General features: G+C 34.9%; 4 protein-coding genes and 3 non-coding genes across 7 annotated transcripts in view; 3 read left to right on the forward strand and 4 right to left on the reverse strand.

Annotated features, from left to right (window-relative positions):
• The window catches only part of PCOAH_00028436, a gene marked incomplete at both ends in the record, with an annotated part of 3,939 nt that extends 3,082 nt beyond the window's left edge, over window positions 1-857 (reverse strand). Inside the window, one exon of the ribosomal RNA XR_002198263.1 lies at window positions 1-857. This exon is cut by the window's left edge and continues 3,082 nt beyond it. This is a non-coding gene — a ribosomal RNA (28S ribosomal RNA).
• Window positions 858-1,177: 320 nt separating this feature from the next.
• Window positions 1,178-1,333, reverse strand: PCOAH_00028435 (the record flags this gene model as incomplete). Its single annotated transcript, XR_002198262.1, has 1 exon — window positions 1,178-1,333. It is a non-coding gene; the product is annotated as a 5.8S ribosomal RNA (ribosomal RNA).
• Window positions 1,334-1,775: 442 nt separating this feature from the next.
• On the reverse strand, window positions 1,776-3,860 carry PCOAH_00028434 (the record flags this gene model as incomplete). Its single annotated transcript, XR_002198261.1, has 1 exon — window positions 1,776-3,860. It is a non-coding gene; the product is annotated as an 18S ribosomal RNA (ribosomal RNA).
• A 4,051-nt stretch (window positions 3,861-7,911) lies between these two features.
• Window positions 7,912-11,205, forward strand: PCOAH_00028440 (Uncharacterized protein; the record flags this gene model as incomplete). Its single annotated transcript, XM_020059649.1, has 1 exon — window positions 7,912-11,205. One exon carries the CDS (start codon window positions 7,912-7,914, stop codon window positions 11,203-11,205), a length of 3,294 nt encoding a protein of 1,097 aa, XP_019915388.1.
• Window positions 11,206-11,698: 493 nt separating this feature from the next.
• PCOAH_00028450 (Uncharacterized protein) lies at window positions 11,699-13,299 on the reverse strand (the record flags this gene model as incomplete). The annotated part of the gene is made up of 2 exons (XM_020059650.1): window positions 11,699-12,899; window positions 13,038-13,299. 2 exons carry the CDS (start codon window positions 13,115-13,117, stop codon window positions 11,699-11,701), a joined length of 1,281 nt encoding a protein of 426 aa, XP_019915488.1.
• Window positions 13,300-13,864: 565 nt separating this feature from the next.
• Window positions 13,865-14,506, forward strand: PCOAH_00028460 (Mitochondrial ribosomal protein S16; the record flags this gene model as incomplete). The annotated part of the gene is made up of 1 exon (XM_020059651.1): window positions 13,865-14,506. One exon carries the CDS (start codon window positions 13,865-13,867, stop codon window positions 14,504-14,506), a length of 642 nt encoding a protein of 213 aa, XP_019915200.1.
• A 1,477-nt stretch (window positions 14,507-15,983) lies between these two features.
• PCOAH_00028470 (Uncharacterized protein) lies at window positions 15,984-23,219 on the forward strand (the record flags this gene model as incomplete). Its single annotated transcript, XM_020059652.1, has 1 exon — window positions 15,984-23,219. The coding sequence occupies one exon, from the start codon at window positions 15,984-15,986 to the stop codon at window positions 23,217-23,219; it is 7,236 nt and encodes a 2,411-aa protein (XP_019915298.1).
• Between the last annotated feature and the right edge of the window lie 625 nt (window positions 23,220-23,844).

Consider the following 23,844-nt stretch of genomic DNA (forward strand, 5'->3'; position numbering starts at 1 on the left):
CGGTTCTACAATAATTAAACATATTACATTAATTGTGCGTACAGAAAACGTATTCACGTGTAATGGTTAATGTCTCATGCACACTTGCACATTTGCTAGACTCCTTGGTCCGTGTTTCAAGACGAGTGGGTTAAGAAAGTACTTTGTAGAAACAACTCAAACTGCAAAATGAAATTAATGCAATTTTGATTTTCCTCAGCAAATAAGATAATTCCCCTTTTGAACAGGTGGTTACAAAACCAGTTGTCCCGACGTTAGAGTGGGGACTAAGTGAAGAGCAGAGAATAAAATTCCCAACCGCTTCAGTGAATTGTTTTATCTTAATTATCCTAGTTCGCTGATGTTCCTTTTAATAAAGCAGAAGCAATGAAATTCCGGAGAACCCCATTTTCCCACTTTACTTTTTTTCTCTCTTAATCCGTTCCATCTTAACGATTTCAGGTACTATTTAATGGCTCATTCCTGAGTACTATTTCATCTTTCCCTCACGGTACTTGTTTGCTATCGGTCTCCTACACATATTTAGCTTTATGTGAAATGCATCACACTCATTTGTGCTCCAATCTCAAAGAACACGACTCTACAAGTAAAATTCCAAAAAATGGTCAGCAAAATAAAACTACGGGCCTTTCACCCTCTAAGGAAGAGCTTTCCTGCTCACTTCGCTTTAATTGCTAAATCATTCATCGGAAATATTACTCAACATGACAATTCCCAAAGTAAGCTTGCACAAACCATGGGATTTTCCTTTTTGAGCTATTCCTTGTTCACTCGCCGTTACTAAAGGAATCATTGTTATTTTCTTTTCTTCCGCTTAATTATATGCTTAAATTCGGCGGATTTGCCCTCCTTACATACAACTATAAAACGTGTCATGCAACAGTACACATTTCCAGAAGAAACATGCCCCGTTACAAGGTTGTGTTAGCCAACGAAAATACGTCACGTGCACATGTATTGGTACACGCATTTTAAAGTAGACGAGAAGTTTTAATGTAAATCCCGCAGCTGCTTATCTAAGGCACCCACAGAACCACACTGCGAATTTTAGGACATTCGCTAAGATCGACCGAAACCAATCCTAGGTAAGCTTCCTAAAAATCACCTTCTCTTCACTCTGACACCACTGCGGAATCAGAGGATATGTATTTTTGTATTAGGCTGGTCCACGTCTCAGTTTTTATGAAGGAGTACCATTATTCCCCATACGAAGAATTGGTGTAGTTTACATTCAGCATTCAGATGATTCACAGTCACTGCAATTTTCATTGCGTATCGCATTTCGCTGCGGCCTTCATCGCTGTAGGAACCAAGACATCCATCGTTAAGACTGTGCTAATTAACCGGGAATTACGCAACATAAAGGAAACACGACATGGAGGAAGTGATTCTTCCTTGTTGTATAACCTCCTCTTCTTGCTCTTCTTCCGTTTATTAACTAGCAAATAATTGTAAGAAATGCAGCACGTAACACAATAAGAATTAGGAAAATGCAATAATAACACAGTTATATATGCAAAAAGTTGATTAGTTATAATTGTTGGGATTCTCTGCGTAATCGAAAATAACCGCAATAAAATGAATAACAGCCATTTTACCTAGTTATAAATATTCACATGAATATCAATAACCAAATAAAATCACCAAAATTCATTTCACTGCATTACCTCCGATTACGCAGAAAATCTGTTGCAAATGTGCACTACCTAACCCAATATCATCGTCATTACGACGACAACATGGAATAAGCAGCAGCACATCGCATCGTTCATCAATAATGATCCTTCCGCAGGTTCACCTACGGAAACCTTGTTACGACTTCTCCTTCCTTTAAAAGATAGGATTTACGGTTTTTCCAGAAAAAAGAAGATATAATCCCCTTTTCTCTTGTCCAAACAATTCATCATATCTTTCAATCGGTAGGAGCGACGGGCGGTGTGTACAAAGGGCAGGGACGTAGTCAGCACAATCTGATGAATCATGCTTACTAGGCATTCCTCGTTCAAGATTAATAATTGCAATAATCTATCCCCATCACGATATGTACTGATAAAGATTACCTACACTTTTCAGTGGAGGAAAAGTACGAAATGCGCAAGCGCAAAACGTAATTTTAGTAACTCGTTATACATATCAGTGTAGCACGCGTGCAGCCTAGTTCATCTAAGGACATCACAGACCTGTTGTTGCCTTAAACTTCCTTGTGTTAGACACACATCGTTCCTCTAAGAAGCTTTACAATCAAGCAAATACATTCAAATGCGAAAAAGAAATAGTAGGATAAGTAAATTAAGTAGAAAAGGGAAAGGAAAAACGGTTAGTAATTCCAATATTTTCTTCAAAATTTAGCAAATCCACCATATTCAATTCCACAGAAGAATATATCGTATTTGCCGCTAATTAGCAGGTTAAGATCTCGTTCGTTATCGGAATTAACCAGACAAATCATATTCACGAACTAAAAACGGCCATGCATCACCATCCAAGAAATCAAGAAAGAGCTATTAATCTGTCAATCCTACTCTTGTCTTAAACTAGTGAGTTTTCCCGTGTTGAGTCAAATTAAGCCGCAAGCTCCACGCCTGGTGGTGCCCTTCCGTCAATTCTTTTAACTTTCTCGCTTGCGCGAATACTCGCCCCAGAACCCAAAGACTTTGATTTCTCATAAGGCACTGAAGGAAGCAATCTAAGAGTCCTAACCCCGAAGGGAAAGGAAAACTCTTATTTTAAAATCTTTCATCCAAAGCCTAGTCGGCATAGTTTATGGTTAAGATTACGACGGTATCTGATCGTCTTCACTCCCTTAACTTTCGTTCTTGATTAATGGAAGTATTTTAGGCAAATGCTTTCGCAGTTGTTTGTCTCCAGAAAATCTAAGAATTTCACCTCTGACATCTGAATACAAATGCCCCCAAGCTACTCCTATTAATCGTAACTAAGCCAAAATAAGAAAAAAGAACAAAAATTTTGACTTGTTCAATTTTGTTATTCCATGCTGTAGTATTCAAACGCACAAATGCTATATCTGTTTGCTTTGAACACTCTAATTTACTCAAAGTAACAAATCCCCAAAAATGCCGAAGCAAATATTAGAGATTTAAAAAGAATCATTTTAATTAAAAGAACACATAATAGCGAAAATGCGCACAAAGTCGACACGAAGTGTCTGTTATGTGGATTTAAGCTAAAAGCGTTACTTAAAATATCGATCCTTTGAAATTCAACTACGAGCGTTTTAACTGCAACAATTTTAATATACGCTATTGGAGCTGGAATTACCGCGGCTGCTGGCACCAGACTTGCCCTCCAATTGTATTTTGGGAAGGTTTTAAATTCCCATCATTCCAATTACAAAGCCAGATTGGCCTTGTATTGTTATTTCTTGTCACTACCTCTCTTCTTTAGAATTGGGTAATTTACGCGCCTGCTGCCTTCCTTAGATGTGGTAGCTATTTCTCAGGCTCCCTCTCCGGAATCGAACTCTAATTCCCCGTTACCCGTCATAGCCATGTTAGGCCAATACCCTAACATCAAAAGCTGATAGGTCAGAAACTCGATTGATACACACTAAAAATGGATAAATCCATTACGTGTTACTTCTTTGTTATAATTCCTTAAGTTAATAACTTTTTTCTTATAAGGCTTAACAAGTACACACTCAAAGACGCGAAGTCGAGAGCGCTAAAGCAAGTATTAGCTACAGCTTTTCCGTAGTTATCCTTATATAGAAAATGTCAAGTAGATTATAACTGTTTTAATGAGCCGTTCGCAGTTTCTACATATAAAATATGCATATACTTTCACTTGCATGGCTTAATCTTTGAGACAAGCATATGACTACTGGCAAGATCAACCAGGTTACTATTTATAAAGCCGTAAGGACAACACGTGAAAATACATTCGCAACAAGCAAATGCCTATCAAGTAATTGTTCCCTTCGCAATATAAATGTGTCGTTAAATTCTTTTATTAATATTAATTACTATTGGTTCAGAATAATAATACATATTAACAATTTACAGCTGATGTTTTACTATGTCATTTTCCTAAATCATTCAGTTATGTTTAAATATAACTTTATGATAGGAATTTTTGCACCTACCGAAATCGTAAGAGTAATAATACCTACATTTGAAGTTACTTCAAGAAGAACTGCACACTTGGGGAAGCGCACAATCATTCCTGTAATAATTTCTTGCAAGTAAAATTCCTTACTTCAGCATGATGCATATAGTAATACAATAAATTGTATAGCATACAATTGAACAGATTAGCATTTTGGAAATTTTACAATAAATTATGATTATTTATTGCAAAATTATTTTTTTTTATGATTGCTAGGAACTTTTCATCCCTATAATGAAAACCCCAAGCAATATTTGGTCTACATTATAAAAAGATAAATAATTAAAACCAGTAATTAAAATAAGGAATAAAATTAAAAAGCAAAAAAAATTAAATGTAGAAATGCACTTCAAAAGAAGTACAAGAAAAATGAAACCCTAGAAGAAAAGTTTACAAACCGAATTTTTGTAATTTAAGGATTCCAGAAATTTGCTTCATTTTGCTTATTAAGAGATAAAAGTACAATTAAAAATGCACTTTTTTTTTTCTTACTTCAAAATGGCAAATTTTTTTTTGCTTTTTTTTTTTTTCCTTATTCATTTCGTTGTACCGATTTTTGCCTAATGTTGGTCATTTATTACGGATAACAATTTTGGTCCTACGAAAAATAATATGATGCACTTAGTGAAATTAAATAAGGACCAGAAGGAATGGTTATTTATCTTTTGATAGATACTTTTAATGTTTTACATCATGTACCCCCCCTCACCCTTCTCATTCGCAGTGCATCCTATTTTTTATTATTTAAGCATTACATTTTTTGCGTTATTATTAATATTTAAGTGCATAACGTGACGGTGATAAAGCACCATAAAAAAAATGGTCCCAATAATGCTATGTATGATATTAATATCATTAACAGTGCACAATCTCGTAACAGCATATATTTTATTTGCCCATACAAACATAATTAAATACGAGTAGAGTCATTTCATTAATATATTTATTTCATACTTTTATGCATCAAATATCATTGTATACATTCCTCACATGTAAAAGGATATGTAAAAAAAAAATGTTGTCTCAATGGGGGGGTAAAAAAATTATATATTATATATATGTAAAATAATTTTTTTTTTCATCTTCCCTAAGTTTCTTTTAATTACCACTTTGACAATATTTGATCATCCGCATTATCCAAAATATTAATTTATGAATTTATTTATTCCTTTATATATGAAAACTAAATTGTAATATGACAGAAAGTTCTCATATTTATTTCGATTTCCGTGAGCGCACGTGAAAAGTAAACGCCTCTATCTGCAATCAATCCTGACACTGATAATTACTACTTAAGGTACTTTTTCAAATAGAAATCCGCAAAACTTGTCAGCCTGGGGTTGTATCCATAATTACTGCGTTCTCGTTATAGCATATATATAGTAAGTAATATATTTAGACTCTACTTTTTTAAGGGGAAACTCCATTTGGATGATTTTATCTCGCACAAATGGTACTTTTGTGCAGCCCACAATAAAAATAATTTGTAAAAATTAAAATAATACATGAGCTGTGGTGTGCAGTTTATATTCTCTTTAGAAAATATTAATAAAAAAAAACCCTTAACGAATGCTCATATTTCCATTTTGAGCAAGATGTACATGTGTTTACCCCTTAATAAACGAATAATGCGCCAATACTGTATTACAAAAGGAAAAATCTTCGCACAAATATCACTACCATTTATGCAGAAATTTATTATTTAATAGGGAATAATTCTAATGTTATTCAAGTGCACACGTGCTTGGATAAAATGTTGCCAATATTTCCTATTCGTAACATTTAGTGTAACCATTTTTCTTTTTTTTTTTTTACGAATGTATACTTTTATTTTCTTTTATCGGTCTTATTTTCTCTGCTTCGCAAATGGCACTTTATTGTAAAAACTTTTTTAAAGAGGTATTCTCATATTTCCTGCTTCGGTAAAAATGTAACTAATATTTTTCCTAAGTTCAGCGCGCAAATTATATGCTGTCAACCCCATCCTCCGAACCATACAATTTCAAAGGCTCAAAAAGTAAGCAGTACCCGCAGCAGATGTGTTCATATATACCCATAAATATGAAAAAAATAATGAAAAAGCAAAAACATCATACGTGTTGATAAAATTTCGAATTACGCATATCCATATGTATCCCTACAATAAGTGTACCATCTGCATCATTCCTAGGTGCACCTTCCTCCTACATAAATGTGGACAATGCGTGATTAATTAGTCATCCTACGTGTACATAATAATGATGCATGTGGCCATTTACAATTGTGCTTATACGGGCAGAAGGAGGCGTGAACCTTTGCACTGTGCGTAACAATCCTATATAACAGCCTATTTTAGACTCGACCTTTGCAATTTTTATACTGTCTAAAATAAAAGACGAATGTGGAGAAAATGCAACAATTACGCTGCAATGTTATGGCAAATAATGCGTTATGCATTTATGTAATAGGCCCCTTTTCTTTTTTCCTCCACACCGTTAAACGTTTAAATGAATAAATTTGAACCAAAGGTGGGTGATGTTTTAAGAGCAAAATTCTTTATTCACAAAGGTACACTTTATATTCTTTCAAAATGTTAAAGAATCCTCTTAAAGCGGATGCAAAAATTTTGCAAATGGTTCCATAATTTGGTACAACATTTAGGGGAAACAGGAAATTCCGCTTATACCGAAAAAATTCGCAATACATATTTCTTATTCGTGCCAAGTAGCATATTCGAATCGCTTGCAAAGAACTTTTATAAGGCTATCCTTTCCAATATAATACGGTGCAACTACACAGTTAAAATTTTATCCATGCCTTGATGTATCCTACGCAATATAGAGAGAGTGTTCCAAAATATTACAACGAATTTGCAATTTTACCCATAATTTAAAGGAAATTTTTTATAATATCTGCACCGACATCTTATATTCCATAAGCTGCTGGGGGCCTCCCCTGGCAATGTAGTTCCCGCTGTTTTATTTTACATATGTAACACACCTGTTGGATGAAAAATTGTGAGGAATTAAAATGCAAAGAGGTGTAAAGAAAAAACATTTTTGACATATAAGTTTTGCCACGGAGAAGCAAGCCGAAAAAGCAAATTTGCTCTTATGTCATTAAAATGTGATAAAAACCGTAATGAAGTGTTGCAGGGAACACAATTTAACACAATTGTGTAAAAAATATAGCGTTCAAATTGTGGCGTCAAAATATGCCGATACGCACGCACGCACATACGCACTGCTTCCTCAAATTATCCATTTCAGAACATGGAAAAATGTTTGAAAAAATTATGAAAATTTTGAAAATGGAAAAAATAATTAAAGGGACTTAGGCGCCAACAGAAATTTCATCACCGTGACTGCAATTTTTTAAACGTCTGTATAATGAAAAAATGAATGCAACGTAAAATAGTGATGGAAAAAAAAAATCCACGTGGGACTTGGAAATATTTTCTCACATTTAATTTATGGTTCTCCCATTTTTAATGCTACTTAAATGAACACTTGCGCAAAAATTCAATTGCAAAAAAAACCCCATCACGTGAGCAATTTAAATCCGCGGAAGAACTCGAATTATTCACCGCGTAAAATCACTTGTAAGCGCAAATTTTGAAGCATAAATTTGCAAGGACACTGTACAATAGTTGTAAATAGCCACATATGCATACCTACATAATACCATGTGCATACATCTGCGCAAGCCGTTTATTCCCCTACGATAGCAATCCCGCGAACCATTAACACAACTCAAAAGGGATGAACACGCGGCATAAGTAGGGAACGCAAAGAAGTGACCAAAACCATGAACTTCTCCAATAAAGGATCGCAATTCAGAAAGGTAAAAAATAAGGACCCAAAAAAAAAAAAAAAAAAGTCAAAACGTTCCAAAGGCAAACATGATGGAAGAGGAGGCTTTTCCAAAAATGTAGACCCGCAAGAGTATTTGAAACCAGTGCAATTCGTTAGTGGCGGTTTCCTGAACAATAGAAAGGATATACCATCAGAAAAACAGGACACAAATAAATTGAACTCCACCTTCAGTGACGATGATTCAGATGACTACGACAAGTACGATGTCTTTAAACATTTCACCTTTGATTTCAATTTTGACAAAAAGAAGGATGAAAATGATTCTATAAAAAGTAATTTAAAAAAGTATAACTTGAAGCAACTCCAAGAAAAGGACAAAAAGTTTTTTGAAATATATGGATTAGGGTTTAAAATTTTAAGGAAAATGGGTTATCAGGATGGCATTGGGAACAAAATAAAGACGAACATTGCTCCTATAGAACTTCAAAAAAAGCATGTAACCTTTTTAGAAGAGAAGCCACAAGAAAATTCGAATGATTCCAGTTCTGATATTGACCTATACACACAGGAAAGTTATATTGACATTTTTAATGAACAATTGTATAATAAAAACTTGTGGAAAAAAAAGCATAAGTATAACAAGTTCTGGAGCTTTAAGAAGACAAAAAATTGGGTTAAGACACAGTTAAAATACAACGCCTATATTAATTCAAATTTTCAATTACACCGTGATGGACATGAATCCGATGACGAACAAGCTAGTAATTTACTAAACGCGCAAAACATCCTCATTGATTATATTAAAAATATCATGTTCCAATATTGCGATGTTGTAAAAAAGCAACAGGAGGTTGAAACTAAATTAAGGAATTATCAAAGTTCTCGTTTCCAGAGCGATATTTACAAAATGCACGTTTTAATTTTAAAAAACGTCCTAACGTTTAAGTACTTGCTAAATTTTCACACCACGCTGGCCTACCCCTCTCTCTTTAACAATGCAACGTTTAATGAATACCTTTTTAAGGTTAAACGTGATGACCTTCAAATAGAGGAAGCTAATAGTGGTAACAGAGCAGATGATTTTGCTCATCATCATCCTGAGCATTATGCCGATGGGGATGCACACCTAGGTGGTAATGAGTCCCTGTGTGACTCCCCCAAAGGGGGAAGAATCACGAAATTGATAAATATCCAACCCAGTCATTTAACTAACCCATTTAGTGAAGAGGAGGCAGACAAAGGGGGAATCAAAGCATATTCCGACCTCAACTCTGGTAACCCCCTCACCTTTGAAGAAAAGCTAAATAATTTATTAATAAGTAATTATAAGCTATTATGCCAAAACGGATACTTCAAAAGTGCCCCAAGACGAGGCGATGCATCTTCACATGACATTGGAACATACAAAACGATGGATGACTTACAACACATATTCGATTTAATAAACATTAAAAATATCGAAATTGAAAAGGGAAAGTACCCGTTGCTCTTGAGTGACCTCTACACCTCTGTGTTTTTTATTTACGAAAACTCGCAGTTCTTTTATCTGAACATCCGCGTGTCGCGGTTTCTCCTGGAGTTTCTTCGCATTTATTTTCACAATAACAAGGAACGAATAAAGAAGCAGTCTCTCTGTCATGACAAGGACGTTGAAGAAGTAAGCACGGCAATTGGGGGAAATTCCAAAAAAAATTTAAATGCGGAAAGTTCAAAAAGTTTGGAAAGTTTGGAGAACTCCCAACATGGCGATGCGCACAGAGAAGCAACGCAAAATATACCGACCGCAAAGGATGAAGGACCTTCCCCCAGTGAACAGCCCCCACTTGACGCGAGCAGCCAAAACAACCAACCCATGTTTAACCAAAATGATATAAAATATATAATATGCTTAAAAAAAATTGTTCTAATGGGAGCGGAGCAAAACAGCATGATGGAATATCGAGAAATTGAAAAACAATTTGACAACATAATATACTACACATATGTGTGCCCCGCATTGTGTAGAAAAGATTCTGCAGAAATTTACAATCATATAAAACTTTTTAAGGACGCCATCAATATAAGGTATTATAAAAATATATTAACGCTTTTTATTGAAAAAAGAATAATGTGCAACGTGGAAAACATCGAAAATGGCGAAATAGAGGAGCACACTCTGCAAGACGTACAAAACAAACTATCAATTATGTTTGATATTAATAGACAGTTTGACATTGGCTCCAGCTTATCCAGATATTACACACATTCTATATTTCCGTATTTGCAAAAATTTGATCTGTCAGAAAATTATATAGAACTCATCAAATTAGCACTTATGGAAAATATGTACAAAAAGGAAATTTTCGAAACTGTTGTAAAAAGGATAATTTACGAATTAATTGACATAGATTTTGTGAACGACAATTTTGTTCAACGCCTTCGTAAAGTTATGATACTAAACAAGTGCGTAGACGACACAATCGTCTTTCTCATCTTTAAAGTTTATTTTTTTTATAATTTTTCAAAGCATGTATGTGATTATCTGAGACAGCTGAACGCGTCATATGTACAAAAAAATGAACCAACAAATAGTGTGCACAAAATGGAAGCTCCCATCGCTTCAGAGGAAGACGCCCAAAGCGAGGAACAAAAAAAGCTAATACTAACAAATAAAAAAAAAGAAATTTACGAAACATTTAAGAAGGTGAAAGACGTTTTTGAAAATAATTTAATGAAGGATAATTCCATAAAAAACATCATGTTCAGCATATTAAACGTCATAAAAACGTACCTACTGCAAGAGAAAATTGTTACCTTCCCCGTCGAAATGGTGCTAGACTTTGATAAAAGTAAAATTTGTTCAGATGATAATGTAAATTACTATTACTTATATAAGGATATAAAAATTCCAGTTCCTCTTTACGCTGTTCCGCAGAGAATTAATAAGGTATTTGAATTAAATTATAAACTCAATGTACGAAAAAATCACATGAGAGATGAATCGAAAAGCAGCTATGTATTCGCGCCGAAAAAATATGTCCACTTGATGAACAAAATAGAAGATGATGTAAAAGAATATAGAAGAAACTCGCAAGAGGACGAAAATATGAACGTAAAGAATTATATAGAAACATATTGCGTACAAAATGATATCCTATTTTTGCAAAAAAATGATCGTAAAATAAACGGAAATGTAGTCTATTCGATTAACAATTTTTCCATATATATTAGCAACAATATTATATACCTTTATGAAAATCACGAATGGAAGCCAACCCTGTTACGCGACCTATTGGCAAAATTTTAGCAAATTTTTTACACCACATTAAAATGGGCACCAACAAAATTTGCAACATTATTCTCACGAAGGAGTGACTCCTTTTTGTGGGCAACTGCGATTTGTTTTTCCCCCTTTGCAGATTTATGCCCAACCACCACCACACCACACCACAATCGTTTAAGAAGCGTTTTTGTCGCATGCTGCGAATGTACGCTTGTTGCACTTTTTTCTGTATCTTCCTATTTTTTTTGCCCCCCTTAATTTGTTATATCTCTTCCCTATATTTTCTGCACAATTCATAAAATTTGTTTTACACTCTTGTGGTAAGAAAAAAGGGAAAGCCTACCCCACTGTACCAGCATGGCGCACCTATTCTTTGCACATGTACAGGTATACATATGTACGAACAAACAAGGGTGCTTCACCCAAGCAGTGAACTTCCTCCCAATTCGGTTCGATCCAATTTGGTTCGACCCCATTTGTTTATTTTTTTAACAAAAGCGAACTTGCTAAATTGCGCTCACTCATGAAGGCGAATATTGTAGTTTCTTATTTCCTCGTCTAAATTCATGATAGTTCCGTGCGCCCCTTCCACTGGAGTAGAGTCACCTGATCTATCGTTTTTATCCATATAGGCAAAATTATATGCATACGATCCGTCAATGTGTGAGTTATTTTGTACCGCTTCGTCAAATTTGGCATTCCTTTTAAAATATCTACTCACCTTGTGGGAGTTATATTTATACGAATTATTCACTGCATTTGAGTACACCTCGTATTTATTATTTCTCTTAACAAAAATGTTATTCTGATTCGACACATCATATGCACTAATATTATCTTGAACAGATAAATTACTAAGGCTGTTACTTGGAGAAAACTCATCATTATTAAAATATTGCCGTCTCCTCCTCTTGTCCCTCTTCCCATTGTCCAATTTTTTTTTATATGCAAACTTGCGCAACTTATACTCCCGACTTTCCTTATTATCGACAAAATCTTTTAACTCTAGGTCATATTCATTTTGGTCATAAGAGACATCATATTCTTTCGAACCGTGTGTATAATCGTACTCATTCGGGTAGGATACATATGGCGAACTTTTACTTTTTTGGTCAAATTTGTTCTTTCTTAACTTCGTTAAAGACTTAGAAAAAATGTTTTTACGATAGAGATCCCACTGCTCATTTGGAACAACTGGATCATTTTTTTCTAATTCACTGTTCCTGTTATTCAATTCGTCATTGTCACAAGAACTGTTAAGAATATTTTTTCTTGTTGTTCTTCTTTTATAGCATATTTCATGGCTATATTCTTTTTTCTCCACTTTAACTTCGCGCTTTTCACTTGGTATACATATACTTCTGTAATTCGCACGAATTTTTGGCCTCTTCAAATTGGCGTTATTGGAATATATGTTGTTGTGAATTATTTTATACTTGTTAAAATTACAAACGCTACCAGACTCCTCCGAATGGCTACATGAATCAGAAGAGGAATCTTTACAGATAGGATGGTCGTCAAATTCTATGTCATTGTTCCACTCTTTAATTTTCATTACATCATGTATATTTTCATAAATAGCCTTTTTATTCACAGTAATAATATGATCTTCATCATGTATATCTGTACAATGGGCACTCATTTGGAGTGGGTCTTCACACATGTTCCTTAAGTCGCTCATGTATTTTACAAAGTCGTGCCAGTCTTCTTTGATCACTCTGAGAAGGAGCATAAATAAAAACATATTATATATTGAGGGGTAACAAAAGCGGCGCACAAGTTACACGAGGGTGTACTTATTCGTAGGATAAACTAAGTGGTAATGCAGCGTCACCGATTGGCTGATCCATCCTTACTTAAACTTGGATATCAAGTCGGGGGGCTTCGTCTTAAATTTATAAGACTTCACTCCAATCATTTTTTCTCCTATTTGCATTTTTTATAAGATGAATAAGGCGTCTATACGTTTCACTTGGCGCGAGTTCCCTATTAATCTTCTTAATAAACAGTAAGTTGCGCAAAGAAAAAAACTCCTCACGGAAGAAGAAGCGGCACAATTATCACATATGTAATGAGTTATCTCATTTTTTTTATGATTATATGGGGAAAAATTTGCACGCAGTTAATGTGTAACAGAAATGTGCTCCCTGTGCAATGTGACTATTCCGGCCAAAATGTGCACATGCAGGGGTACATACATCTATCTATGCCGATTCGTATGCAAGCGCAGTTTTTCAAATTTACGCTGGGAAAAAAAAAAAAATTTTAAATAAAAATAATCGATGCAAACGTTAACACATGCGAATCGCATTCGATGCAGGAAGAACAAAACATTTACTCAAATATGCACTTTGAAAAGAATAACACATAGCGCAATTATTGGTACACCTCACTGTTAAGCATACTGGGAAAAGGTCCAAATTTAAATTTGATTCTCTTCTAAATAGTTTATTTTTATGCGCAAAAATTGATTTTTCCACTTAACATATGTACCCACTTAGCTAAAAATATTTTCATTCTTAAGTCAGCATTATTATGAATGTGATAAATCCTCACATGGAAAAAATTCCTCCCTTTGAAGAACTTGTGTATATTAAAAAAAAATAATCAAATAAAGAACAATGCTAATTTTTCTATCACCTGGATATCGTAACATACCTTTTTATTTCCCCGCGTCCTTGAAATGATAAGGAGGTTATTTCTGCCATACTTTTCCAAAGATAAAGGCCCCCCAAGGATAAGATGCCAAATAAACGGTGTAAAAAGGAAAAGATTTTTCAAAATTGTTGTGGCAAACCAAAAAGATAAGAAAAATGGAAAACACATCGAAGTCTTAGGCACATATGTAAATAAAAATAATATAAGGGAAAAATTAAACACCTATAACATTGGCAACCCGAATAATGATCACTATTACAACAATGTTGAAAATATTAAAGAAATTAGATTAAGATTTAATAGAGTTAAATTTTGGCTAGCAGCAAACTGTAACTTTAGTGATCACATGAAATACGTTCTAAGCTTATGTAAAATAATACCACAGTACCCAGTAAAATATAGCAGACGGTGTTCCGATAAATATTACTATAAATATAACGAAATTTTAAATAAACATAAACTTATACAAGCAGAAAAAATCAATAATTTTCTGAAAACAGATTTAAATATACAATACCTGAATAGCCTTGACAAAACGGAGGAGGAACAAAAGGAACAGGATGATTATATATACACCCCTGAAGAACTTACATATCTTAAGAAATTATCGAAAAATAGAAACCTAGACTTTGAGCATACAGACAAAATTAGGAAAATTATTCGGTAAGGAGGAGATTGCTCCGCATAGTACGTTATGTGAGCAAGAGTGCTAATAGGAAGTAACTTAGAATAGACACGAAAAAGACCACCCACGGGTGTGATCTTCCAGTTCTACTCACCCTCTTCAATTTTCACAAAACGAATTAAAAGTCTTATAATCGCAGCTCCTTCGCGATCCATCATTATAACGAATTAAATGCTAATTGGGGGAAACTTTTTCCCCAAGTGATGGTTTCCTTCAACCCATGCAACAATAACAATTTTTTAAACAACCTGGAAACATTTTAAAAATGTGAAAAGTGTTATTTTCATAGGATTATTCTGTTGAATATTTCCAATTTGTTATTTCTCCCCCTCCTATGCATGTACTGTTCTTATATACTTTGTCTTAATTCGTCATTTATTATACAATCACAAAAATACCTACACTTGCGAAAGTGCAATTTGTCGGTAACCCATTTGTAATGGAAATATCGAATATAATATGAAAATTATAACCCCTTTTTTTTCCATTTGTGTAAGCATATGTTTATGTAATTTTTTTTTTTTTTTTCCTGTATTTACACACACTTAACGATTTTTTTTTTTTTAGCCAATTTTTCCGAACTTAAAAATTAAGCGTTTCAATGCAGATTGGACGATTACCAATCGTTGTCCTTCATTATTGCGTTTACCGTTGCATACACTTAAATAAGCAGGTTACTTTTCACCGTGTAAATAGGAACAGAATTTTATGAACTCCATGCGGTTATAAATAATTAAAAAAAAGGGAAAATAAGAATGGCAAAAAATGACACACGATAAAGTGAATTAATTTGGTCAACTTTGTCGTAATTTTTTTTTTTTTTTTTCCGAAGTGTGCATTTCATTATGTTACAAGTTTGAACAGTTCTTCCTGAAAATATGCGACATTTTGTTTTCCAAATGGTTGTCATACCTAACACAAAAATATGGACAAAAAGGTAAATAAAACCGTCATGTAACGATACATTGTTGTGCTAAATAGACAACTTTGCGTGGCATATAAATGTGCGACCTTAAATTGTTTTTTTAACTTATTTTCCATTTGGCGCATTTTTCTTTTTTTTGAAAATAATTTAACACTCCTTTTTGGCGTTTACCCCAATTCGTTAAATAATCACCGCATGTGTGTACCACAATTTAAGAACAGCACGTCTGCTGAATAAAAGACGACTTTTTTGTTACTACCACATACGCGTGCGTGTAAAATCGACGCCTGTCTCAAATCACAGTTCGCACGAAAGGAAAACAAAAATAAAGGCAGCAACAGTTAATTCACACGTGCACGCATACATGGGGCATACGAAATAGCACACACATATGTGTTGGCACTTCTTGGCCCCTTGGTTCTGCCCTCCCAATTGGAAAGAAGAGCAAAACTGACACGACTAACACGGATAACACAGCTACGACAGCCAATGCAGTGGACTTAAGTGGGAAAACCTTTTCCTTCACCTGGCAACATGGACAACCTCAATAATAGCAACACTCTGCGGAACTATAAGAAAAGCGTGCAAGACTTAAAAAAAGTAAAAACTTCAGCATTTAATTTATACCGACAAACAGGAAGTGCAAACTACCAAAAAGTGAGCCCTGCTAATGGGGTAAACAAAAAGGATGCAAAGTATACAATCTCACACGATGAAAGTGAAATTTTTTCAAATAGTAATAACTCTGATTCGAATTTATTTTCTCATAATAGGCCCTTCTTATGCGATTCGAGAACGTACTACAGTAAGCACAGCAGCCACACGAACTACAGCATCCATGACAACCACTTCACACGAGTAGCACATATGGAAAAGCACAAAATAAGCAAAGACAAACACGAGGGCAATATTTTCAGCGTAAATAAATCTCACCTAAATGTGAAGAACAAATTTGTAAGGAATAACAGTGCAGTGAAGTATGGAATAAATCTAAACAAATCTCTCGACAAAATTAGCAAAATAAGAATTATGCAAAAGTTTAAAAGAAGCATTCAAAGCCGCACGATACAAAAGGATGAACACAGAATGGGCACCTTTGAACACGTTAACCTTTTCGACAAGCATACTGCACGAGACAATACTAAAGCCAGAATTCATAGTAACAACAACATGAATTTTAAAGATTCTAATCACAATAGATTAGACAGCGCAAGCACATGCGATAGGGAAGTACGAACAAATAACAAAAACGTTAACCACTATAAAAGAGACTCCTTCCATGATAACCCCAAAAATTCAATTAAAAAATATCTAAATGATGTAGCGAAACAAAATAGAAAAGACATTAATTCGAATTTTCCCCCAAGTAATCAAATTAAAGCCAAAGCAACTGTCATTCCCAGTAGTATTATTACTCTGAGCACAAAACACAAGGCCATATTTAACAGTAAAACAAAATTTCCAAATTACTTCCACCGTATGAATCATTCTGAAAAATTAAAAAATGTAAACACTCCTCATTTGAATAACAACTCCGATTGTGACAATGGTAACTATTCCAACATTAAAATGGGAAACAACCTCCCTGACGGTAACGCTTCCCAAAAAAGTAACTTCCTCCAAAAAGGCGATCTCACCTTTGGCGTGAATAAACGTATGCAACAGGTTGACATTTCACATTATTTAAGTAACCATATACAAGGCGAAAGAAGCGTGAAACAAAAACAGAACATAGGTGAGGATTCAAAAAGGAAGGATGAGCTAATTCCTAATAAAGGTTCCAACTGGAACGATACAGTTATCCAATTCATGAATGAGTATATGGAGAAAAAGCAGTATTGTCAAAATTTACAAAAATTTAATGACGGGCTGAAGAATAATCCTGCCGGAAAGACAGACCCACTCATTAGCAATTTCAAGTTGAGACACCCATTTGATATGAGAAGAAACAGCAATGTGGTTAAAAATAATAAATCCACACACAATAATTATTTTAAAAAAACTGTAGACGACAGAAACAAGAAATCAGACCTGTACGAAAATTACGTAGACTTTGAAAAGGAATTCAGAGATAAAACGAATGAACAAACTGCAGTTTTATTTGCTCAAAATAATTATGATGAGAAACTTCATCCACATTATACTTTTATCAAAAATAATATCAGTGCAAAGCGCACACTTAGCAACGTGGATGAAAAAAAAGGTGTTGTGAAAAGTGAACCACTAGAAAAAGGTGGCAACGCTTGCAAGAAACAAGAACTTAAAGAAGTCAGTACACACATAATTAATATCCCCATAAATTTTAAATTAAAAAAAAAAAAAATTATAAATTATAAAAATATTATTCAAGATACATCTAGTAAGAAAGAGCATAATTACACAAACGCATTGTTAACTGACCGTTATAGAAATTTCTTGAATATGGAAAAAGAACAAAAGCAACAGCAGCAACAACCACAACAGAAACAACAAAATTCGAATTTTAACGATAAGGTAGAAATTTTGAATAAAGGCGAATTTCTCAGTTCCTTTTTAAAAAAGGATTTTCACGATGAACAATGTATGCATGTTGAAAAATTATTTAATTCAGATGTGGACGACACGGTGAGCAACCAAGGGCGGGAACAGGCTAAACAGGAAGGGGAGGATAAGACGCACGGAAAAAGGGATCATGCTGATCATGATGCAGATAGTAAAAGCGCACAACTTAGCCAAGATATATCTTACATGGGGAAGGAAGGAGAAGATAATTGCACATCCGATTTGAGTACCCACATAGGAGCTTGCGGCCAAGGGATTCATGTGCAAGAACAACTGCACGAACAACAGTGTGAACAAATGGCAGGATTAAAAGAGAAAAATGGGGATCGTGAAAATAAAGCAGAAGAATTATCCCCAACAGCAACAGAATTAACCCAATATTTTAGCAAAAATGGAAATAACAGCGAAAATGACAAAAGGGGGAATATAGAAAAGGCTGAATTTTCCGCTAGAAATATTCTGCAAACACATTGTTTGGATGAACAAAATGGCCCTCGCGAGACAGAACAAGTGGCCGTTAATCCAGCCGTTTTTGAGAAGGAAAAGAAGGAAGAAGAACTGGACGTACCTATTAATTGGGAAAATTTTAACGACATATCTAGCAGCAACGTAGATAATGGGACCTCTTTGAAAAGTTCTGCAAGAAGGGACGATCAGGAATTACACTCACTAGGTATATCAGGCAGCATGCAGAATGATGACACGTCTGAATGTACAATAAGCAAATTTTTGAAAGAGGAAAATATGGAAGAAGAAGATTCATACGAATATGAACTGGGGGCAAGCGAACAAGATGTCGAAAGGGACGTTGAAAGAGGATACTATTCTGCACAAAGCTATCACACCAATGGGGGGAACAAATATGCTGGCATTGAAAGCGGTACCATTGATGAGGACAGAAAAAGGCGAAATGTAGATCTACAAGAGGAGGGACAAATCACCACAAAGAACGAAGAAAAAGAGGAAAAAGAAGAAAAGAAAGATGAAAGCGTGCAAAGGGAATGCTTCAAAGACGTCTCTGAAGATAAAGATATAACACCAGAACATGAAGAAGCAAACAGCGAAATGAGCAAAAAGGACCAAAAAAGGACCATTAACGATGCTATTACGAAGGTTAAGACTGACAAATCGAACTCCTTAACTAGCCACGGCGATGTGGAACATTTCAATGACCCCACAGAGGATGACCCCAAAGAAGAAGTAAGTTCTACCAATTTTAAGCAGCAAAATGGCAGAAACAGAAGTGCCTTTTTAAATGGAAAAATTGAAGCAGAGGAGGAAGAATTAACGCTGGAAAGCATTTCCGCCCTATTCGAAACACATTCTACAGGGGCAAATGAAAAAAAGGAAAATAAGGAACCAACACAAAATGGTTACACCATGCAGGATGAAGAAAAACCAAAGAGTTACGAAACTGAGCAGGAGAAATCTGCGAATAGGAATGAAAACAGAGAAGACGATGTTTTGATGTATAAACAGGAAACCCAAATGGAATCAAAGCATGATGGCGAGGAACCAAAAGGAATCAAAATGGAAAAAGAAAATATGCACATTGGGGACAACACCGAAGAGTGTAAACAGAAGAAGGATTCAGATGAAAGCGAAAAAGGTGAACAGGTTCAAAGAGGACATAATGCATGCATAAGTGAAACTTTGAATGAAGCGATTCTTTATGCAAATGAGACAAATGGAGAACAGAATGAAAATAAGGGAAACAACGAAATGGATTGTGAAGAGTGCAAAGAAAGTAATAGAGACCAATCTGAAATGGACATCCCAATCGGTTGTGTCACCCACGAAAAGGATGACGAAAGCAGCATCGCACAACGTGTATGTAAAAATGATGACATAAGAGAAAGTACAACTCCTAAAGGTATGGACAATCCGGAGGGGAATAACCACGCAACAACAAAAAATTATGCTCCCGTTAAAGCTGAATTCAATGAAGAGAACATATATTCCCCTAGTCAAATGCTGAATGATGACAACGTTAAGAGGAAAATTGAACATATAGATTCGAACAGAGCAACAAGCAATGAAACAATAACAGGCTATAATCCTCTCTGCATAGAAATAAACAAGCATGAGTTATTTAAGCAATTACACATCAAAGAAAAACGATTACAACACATTAACTTCTTGTATCGCTCATTTGACTACGATAAGGGAACAGTTAACAAGGAAAGAGGAAATGGACCACAAAATGGGTCAACAAATGCTCCAACAAATGGGCCAGAAAATGAAGAAACGAACGAAATTAGCGCGTGCAGCAGTCAGGACACTAAAAAGGACAGAACAAAAAGTTACGCGCATAGAACGCACTTTGATCAAAAGGTGAAGCAAATTTTTAACCCAACACAAGACAAAAACGAAGCAGTTCACCAGAGCAGTATTAACATACAGAGCACAAGAAATTCCACTCACGAGTCATTAAATGTAGAAATAGATAACCAAATGGAAGGCAATAAATCTAGTGACTCTAGCGTGTTAGGCGAGAATGAACAGGACGATTCAACTCTCCAGAACGAACCAATTCTCCCAACCACAGAAACTGAAATGGTCAAGGAAAAAGATATTGAAATGGAAGATAAACATTTTGCAGTGTCCAATGAGAAGAACAAGGAGCACCAGAGTGACGACACTGATGACGACCCTGATGAAAACGCGGAAGAGAAAAACATTTTGTACGAAGACATTAAAAGAAACCTATGGCTGCAAAATACGAATCTTTCTCAAAGTATAGTACAATACATCCAAGTCGAGTCGGTGAAATGCATCACCTTGTTTTGCCATCTATACAAAATAAAATATTTCCAAGGCATGCACGATATGATCATAAGTCTGTTTTATTTAAACCTTCAACCCTACGAAATTCTCTGCGTCTTTGAAAAGATACTAAATTATTATGCCCCCTATTTGTACCTACAATATAGTTGCATGTATAGCTCTGCACGAATTAATGCAAACACACAGGCGGACACGATCAGCTTCGCCTTATCAGACATAACTATGCAAATATGTAGCACTAATGGGAAATTATTTCGACTTCTGTTTCAATATTTTTTCCCTTACGTTTGTTATTACGTCGATACGGCAGTTAGCGATACGTGGCCATCTTTATTTTTTCTTAACCTTAGCTTCAGCAAATTCGACAATGTGTTCTGCTTGCTATACATATGGATGCGATTAATACAAATGAAAAATAATACGAGGGAAGTTACTTGTGATTTTATTCTTTTCATATTATCCTTCTGCATGCACAAAATGAGGATGATCAAAAGAGAATTTTACGAAAAAAGAGGTCTAACTAGTATGTTTACGAATTACACATGTGAACTGTCAGGGGAGGCCAAAAAAGGGGGTGAGAAGTGTACACAAGAAAAGACCGAAAAATACACTCATAAAATAATAGAACAATTACACGGGGATCAAAGCAATCTCCAGAAGGCTGAAAATAAGGGAGAAGACGAAAGGCAGGCAACAGAGGAGGAAAGCGGCAAACAGGAAGACAACCAAGCTGATAATAAAAGTCACCCTCAGATATGGACGAATAAAAAATATACTCATAAAGGGGAAGAAAAAGAAATTATTCGGAAAGTAAAATTATCCACGTACAGCTCAGAAATGTTCTCCCTATTTTTTGAATTCAGTTCATCTTTTGATGACCATTTTGGGGATGAATACAAAATGCACATTGATTGTATAATAAATGACATCCCCCAAATTAGGGATATTATTCCTTCGAGTTTTTTACACTATCTTACGAAATATAATTCGGCATACCAGAAGAAAAACAACAAGAACAGCAACAGCGTGAAAAACCTCTACGGGTACACGAAAAACCAGGAATTATCGAACAGCTTGACACCCCCCCTGGATGACCATTTGTGCCTACATATAAAACTGTCAGATTTACTTTTTATTCATAACCATGTAGAGGGATACGATTTTACTTTCCTACGATTAGTAAAGTGCCAAATAATTTTGAGCAAGTTGATATTAATTAATCCTGGTAACTTGGTCATAGAAAATTTTGCGCGTTTTAAAAATGTAGACGAATTTGTAAAGCATAAGAAAAAACTACATATACCCAGCAAGTGCAGTAAAACAATGTACATTGTGCTCCTATATTCCCCAGAAAATAATGCGAAATTGGAAGATTGCAATATCAGCTTGAACGATAGGAATATGCATAAACACAAGACAAAAACTGCAAGCAACGAAAAAAGTGGATCCCAAAACGCACATTCCAACAGAGTTTTTTTCAAAAGAAACAACCAAAAAAAATACATGTGCAGCGAACATAATTGTAAATTCCCCCTAGATAATGATTACCTGAAAAACCTCATAACAACATTGGTAAAAAACAATTTCAAGCGTTTAACCATACTGAAAGTACATCCAAAGGTCGTCAAAATAAAGAATAAGAAAAAAATAACAGAAAAGGAGACACCAGATCTTAACGCACCCGTAAAAGAAAATAACTTCTTCTTTCAAATGTTCAACATAGTGAAAAAAAAGATATACCAAAATATTATGAAAGATATTGAACAGAATGAAAACACCCCCCCACAAAACGATCAACCTCAAAATAACACTACAAAATTCGCCTTAAGGGAAAACTATTTTAAAATGTTCAATGACAGGAGGATAAGAAAAAGAATAAACTATAGCAAAAGAAAACCAGTTTTGCATTCAAAAAAGGTTATGCAGAAAAACAAAGATGAAACCCCCCCAAAAAAATTAAATAATGACGTCCCAAATGGTTCATCAGGCAAGATGCAAAATAAGGTAGACAAAAACAATCAGATGTTCCTCTTCAAATTTCGTAAACGTAATGAATCAAAGAGACTAGTACATGGTTTTAAGACAATTGGAAGGAGAACGAATTTAACTTTCGGATTATTTCGTAAGCACTATGTCGACCCCCTTACCAATGGATCAAATGTGAGGAACAGCTCTGTGCATAGAAGACGCCCAAAACAGAGACAGAAGAAAAGCATTTTCCGCTTTTTAAAAACAGGAGAAGTAAATTTAGAGAAAAACAAACCTCACAGCAATAAAACATCCTCGCACAACAGAACAGACGCGGAAGATAAAATTGGCACCAAAATGCATATCTCCAAAATGAATTACAAGAAAAAGAAAAACTTTATTTTTATAAATAGGGGACAATTTGATGAGACTATTAGTGAAAGAGAAAGGAAAAATGCTAGTAAAGAAAAATAAAACGTTTTTCTAGGAGCTGCAAGATAACTTCTTAAACGATTTTTTTATCAAAAAGATTATCCTCGAAGGACAGAGAATCTTATGAGAAGAAATATGCGCACACAAAAGTAGATGCGAATGCATATAGGAGGATACCCTCCACGGGTCGTGAGTCGCATAGCAGTGGGGACAAATGAAAAATGCAACCAAACTTATTCCGCCTATACGTAAACGTTGAACCTGTTTATATCGTTAATGTGAAAAAGAGATGTAATACATTGTACCACCCGAATGATCACTTAAGTGGTCACTCCCATGGTCCCCTTGTCCTGAAATGATTTGATAGAACGGATGCTGATCAAGGATACAATAATGCAACTGCAATGAATAAATAGGCAGAATGGGGTGAAGTGCAACGCTCTAGAATACGCACATAAAGGTGTGTCTTGCTTCATCTTTTATTCCGAATTTTTGCTCTTTTATTTTTCAAAGGAGCCATGCCAATTTTTCAGCATTCAAGATGATAAAGGCTTAAGCGTATAGATAGAATAATGACGAATTTTCCCCTCAACCAAAGGGGAATAGATTTATTTTTTCCGTCCATCATTATTCCTTTACCGCATAAAATTTGTACATTATATTTTAT

Source organism: Plasmodium coatneyi, chromosome 10, assembly GCF_001680005.1.
Source record: "Plasmodium coatneyi strain Hackeri chromosome 10, complete sequence".
In the NCBI taxonomy this organism is placed as follows: Eukaryota; Apicomplexa; class Aconoidasida; order Haemosporida; family Plasmodiidae; genus Plasmodium; species Plasmodium coatneyi.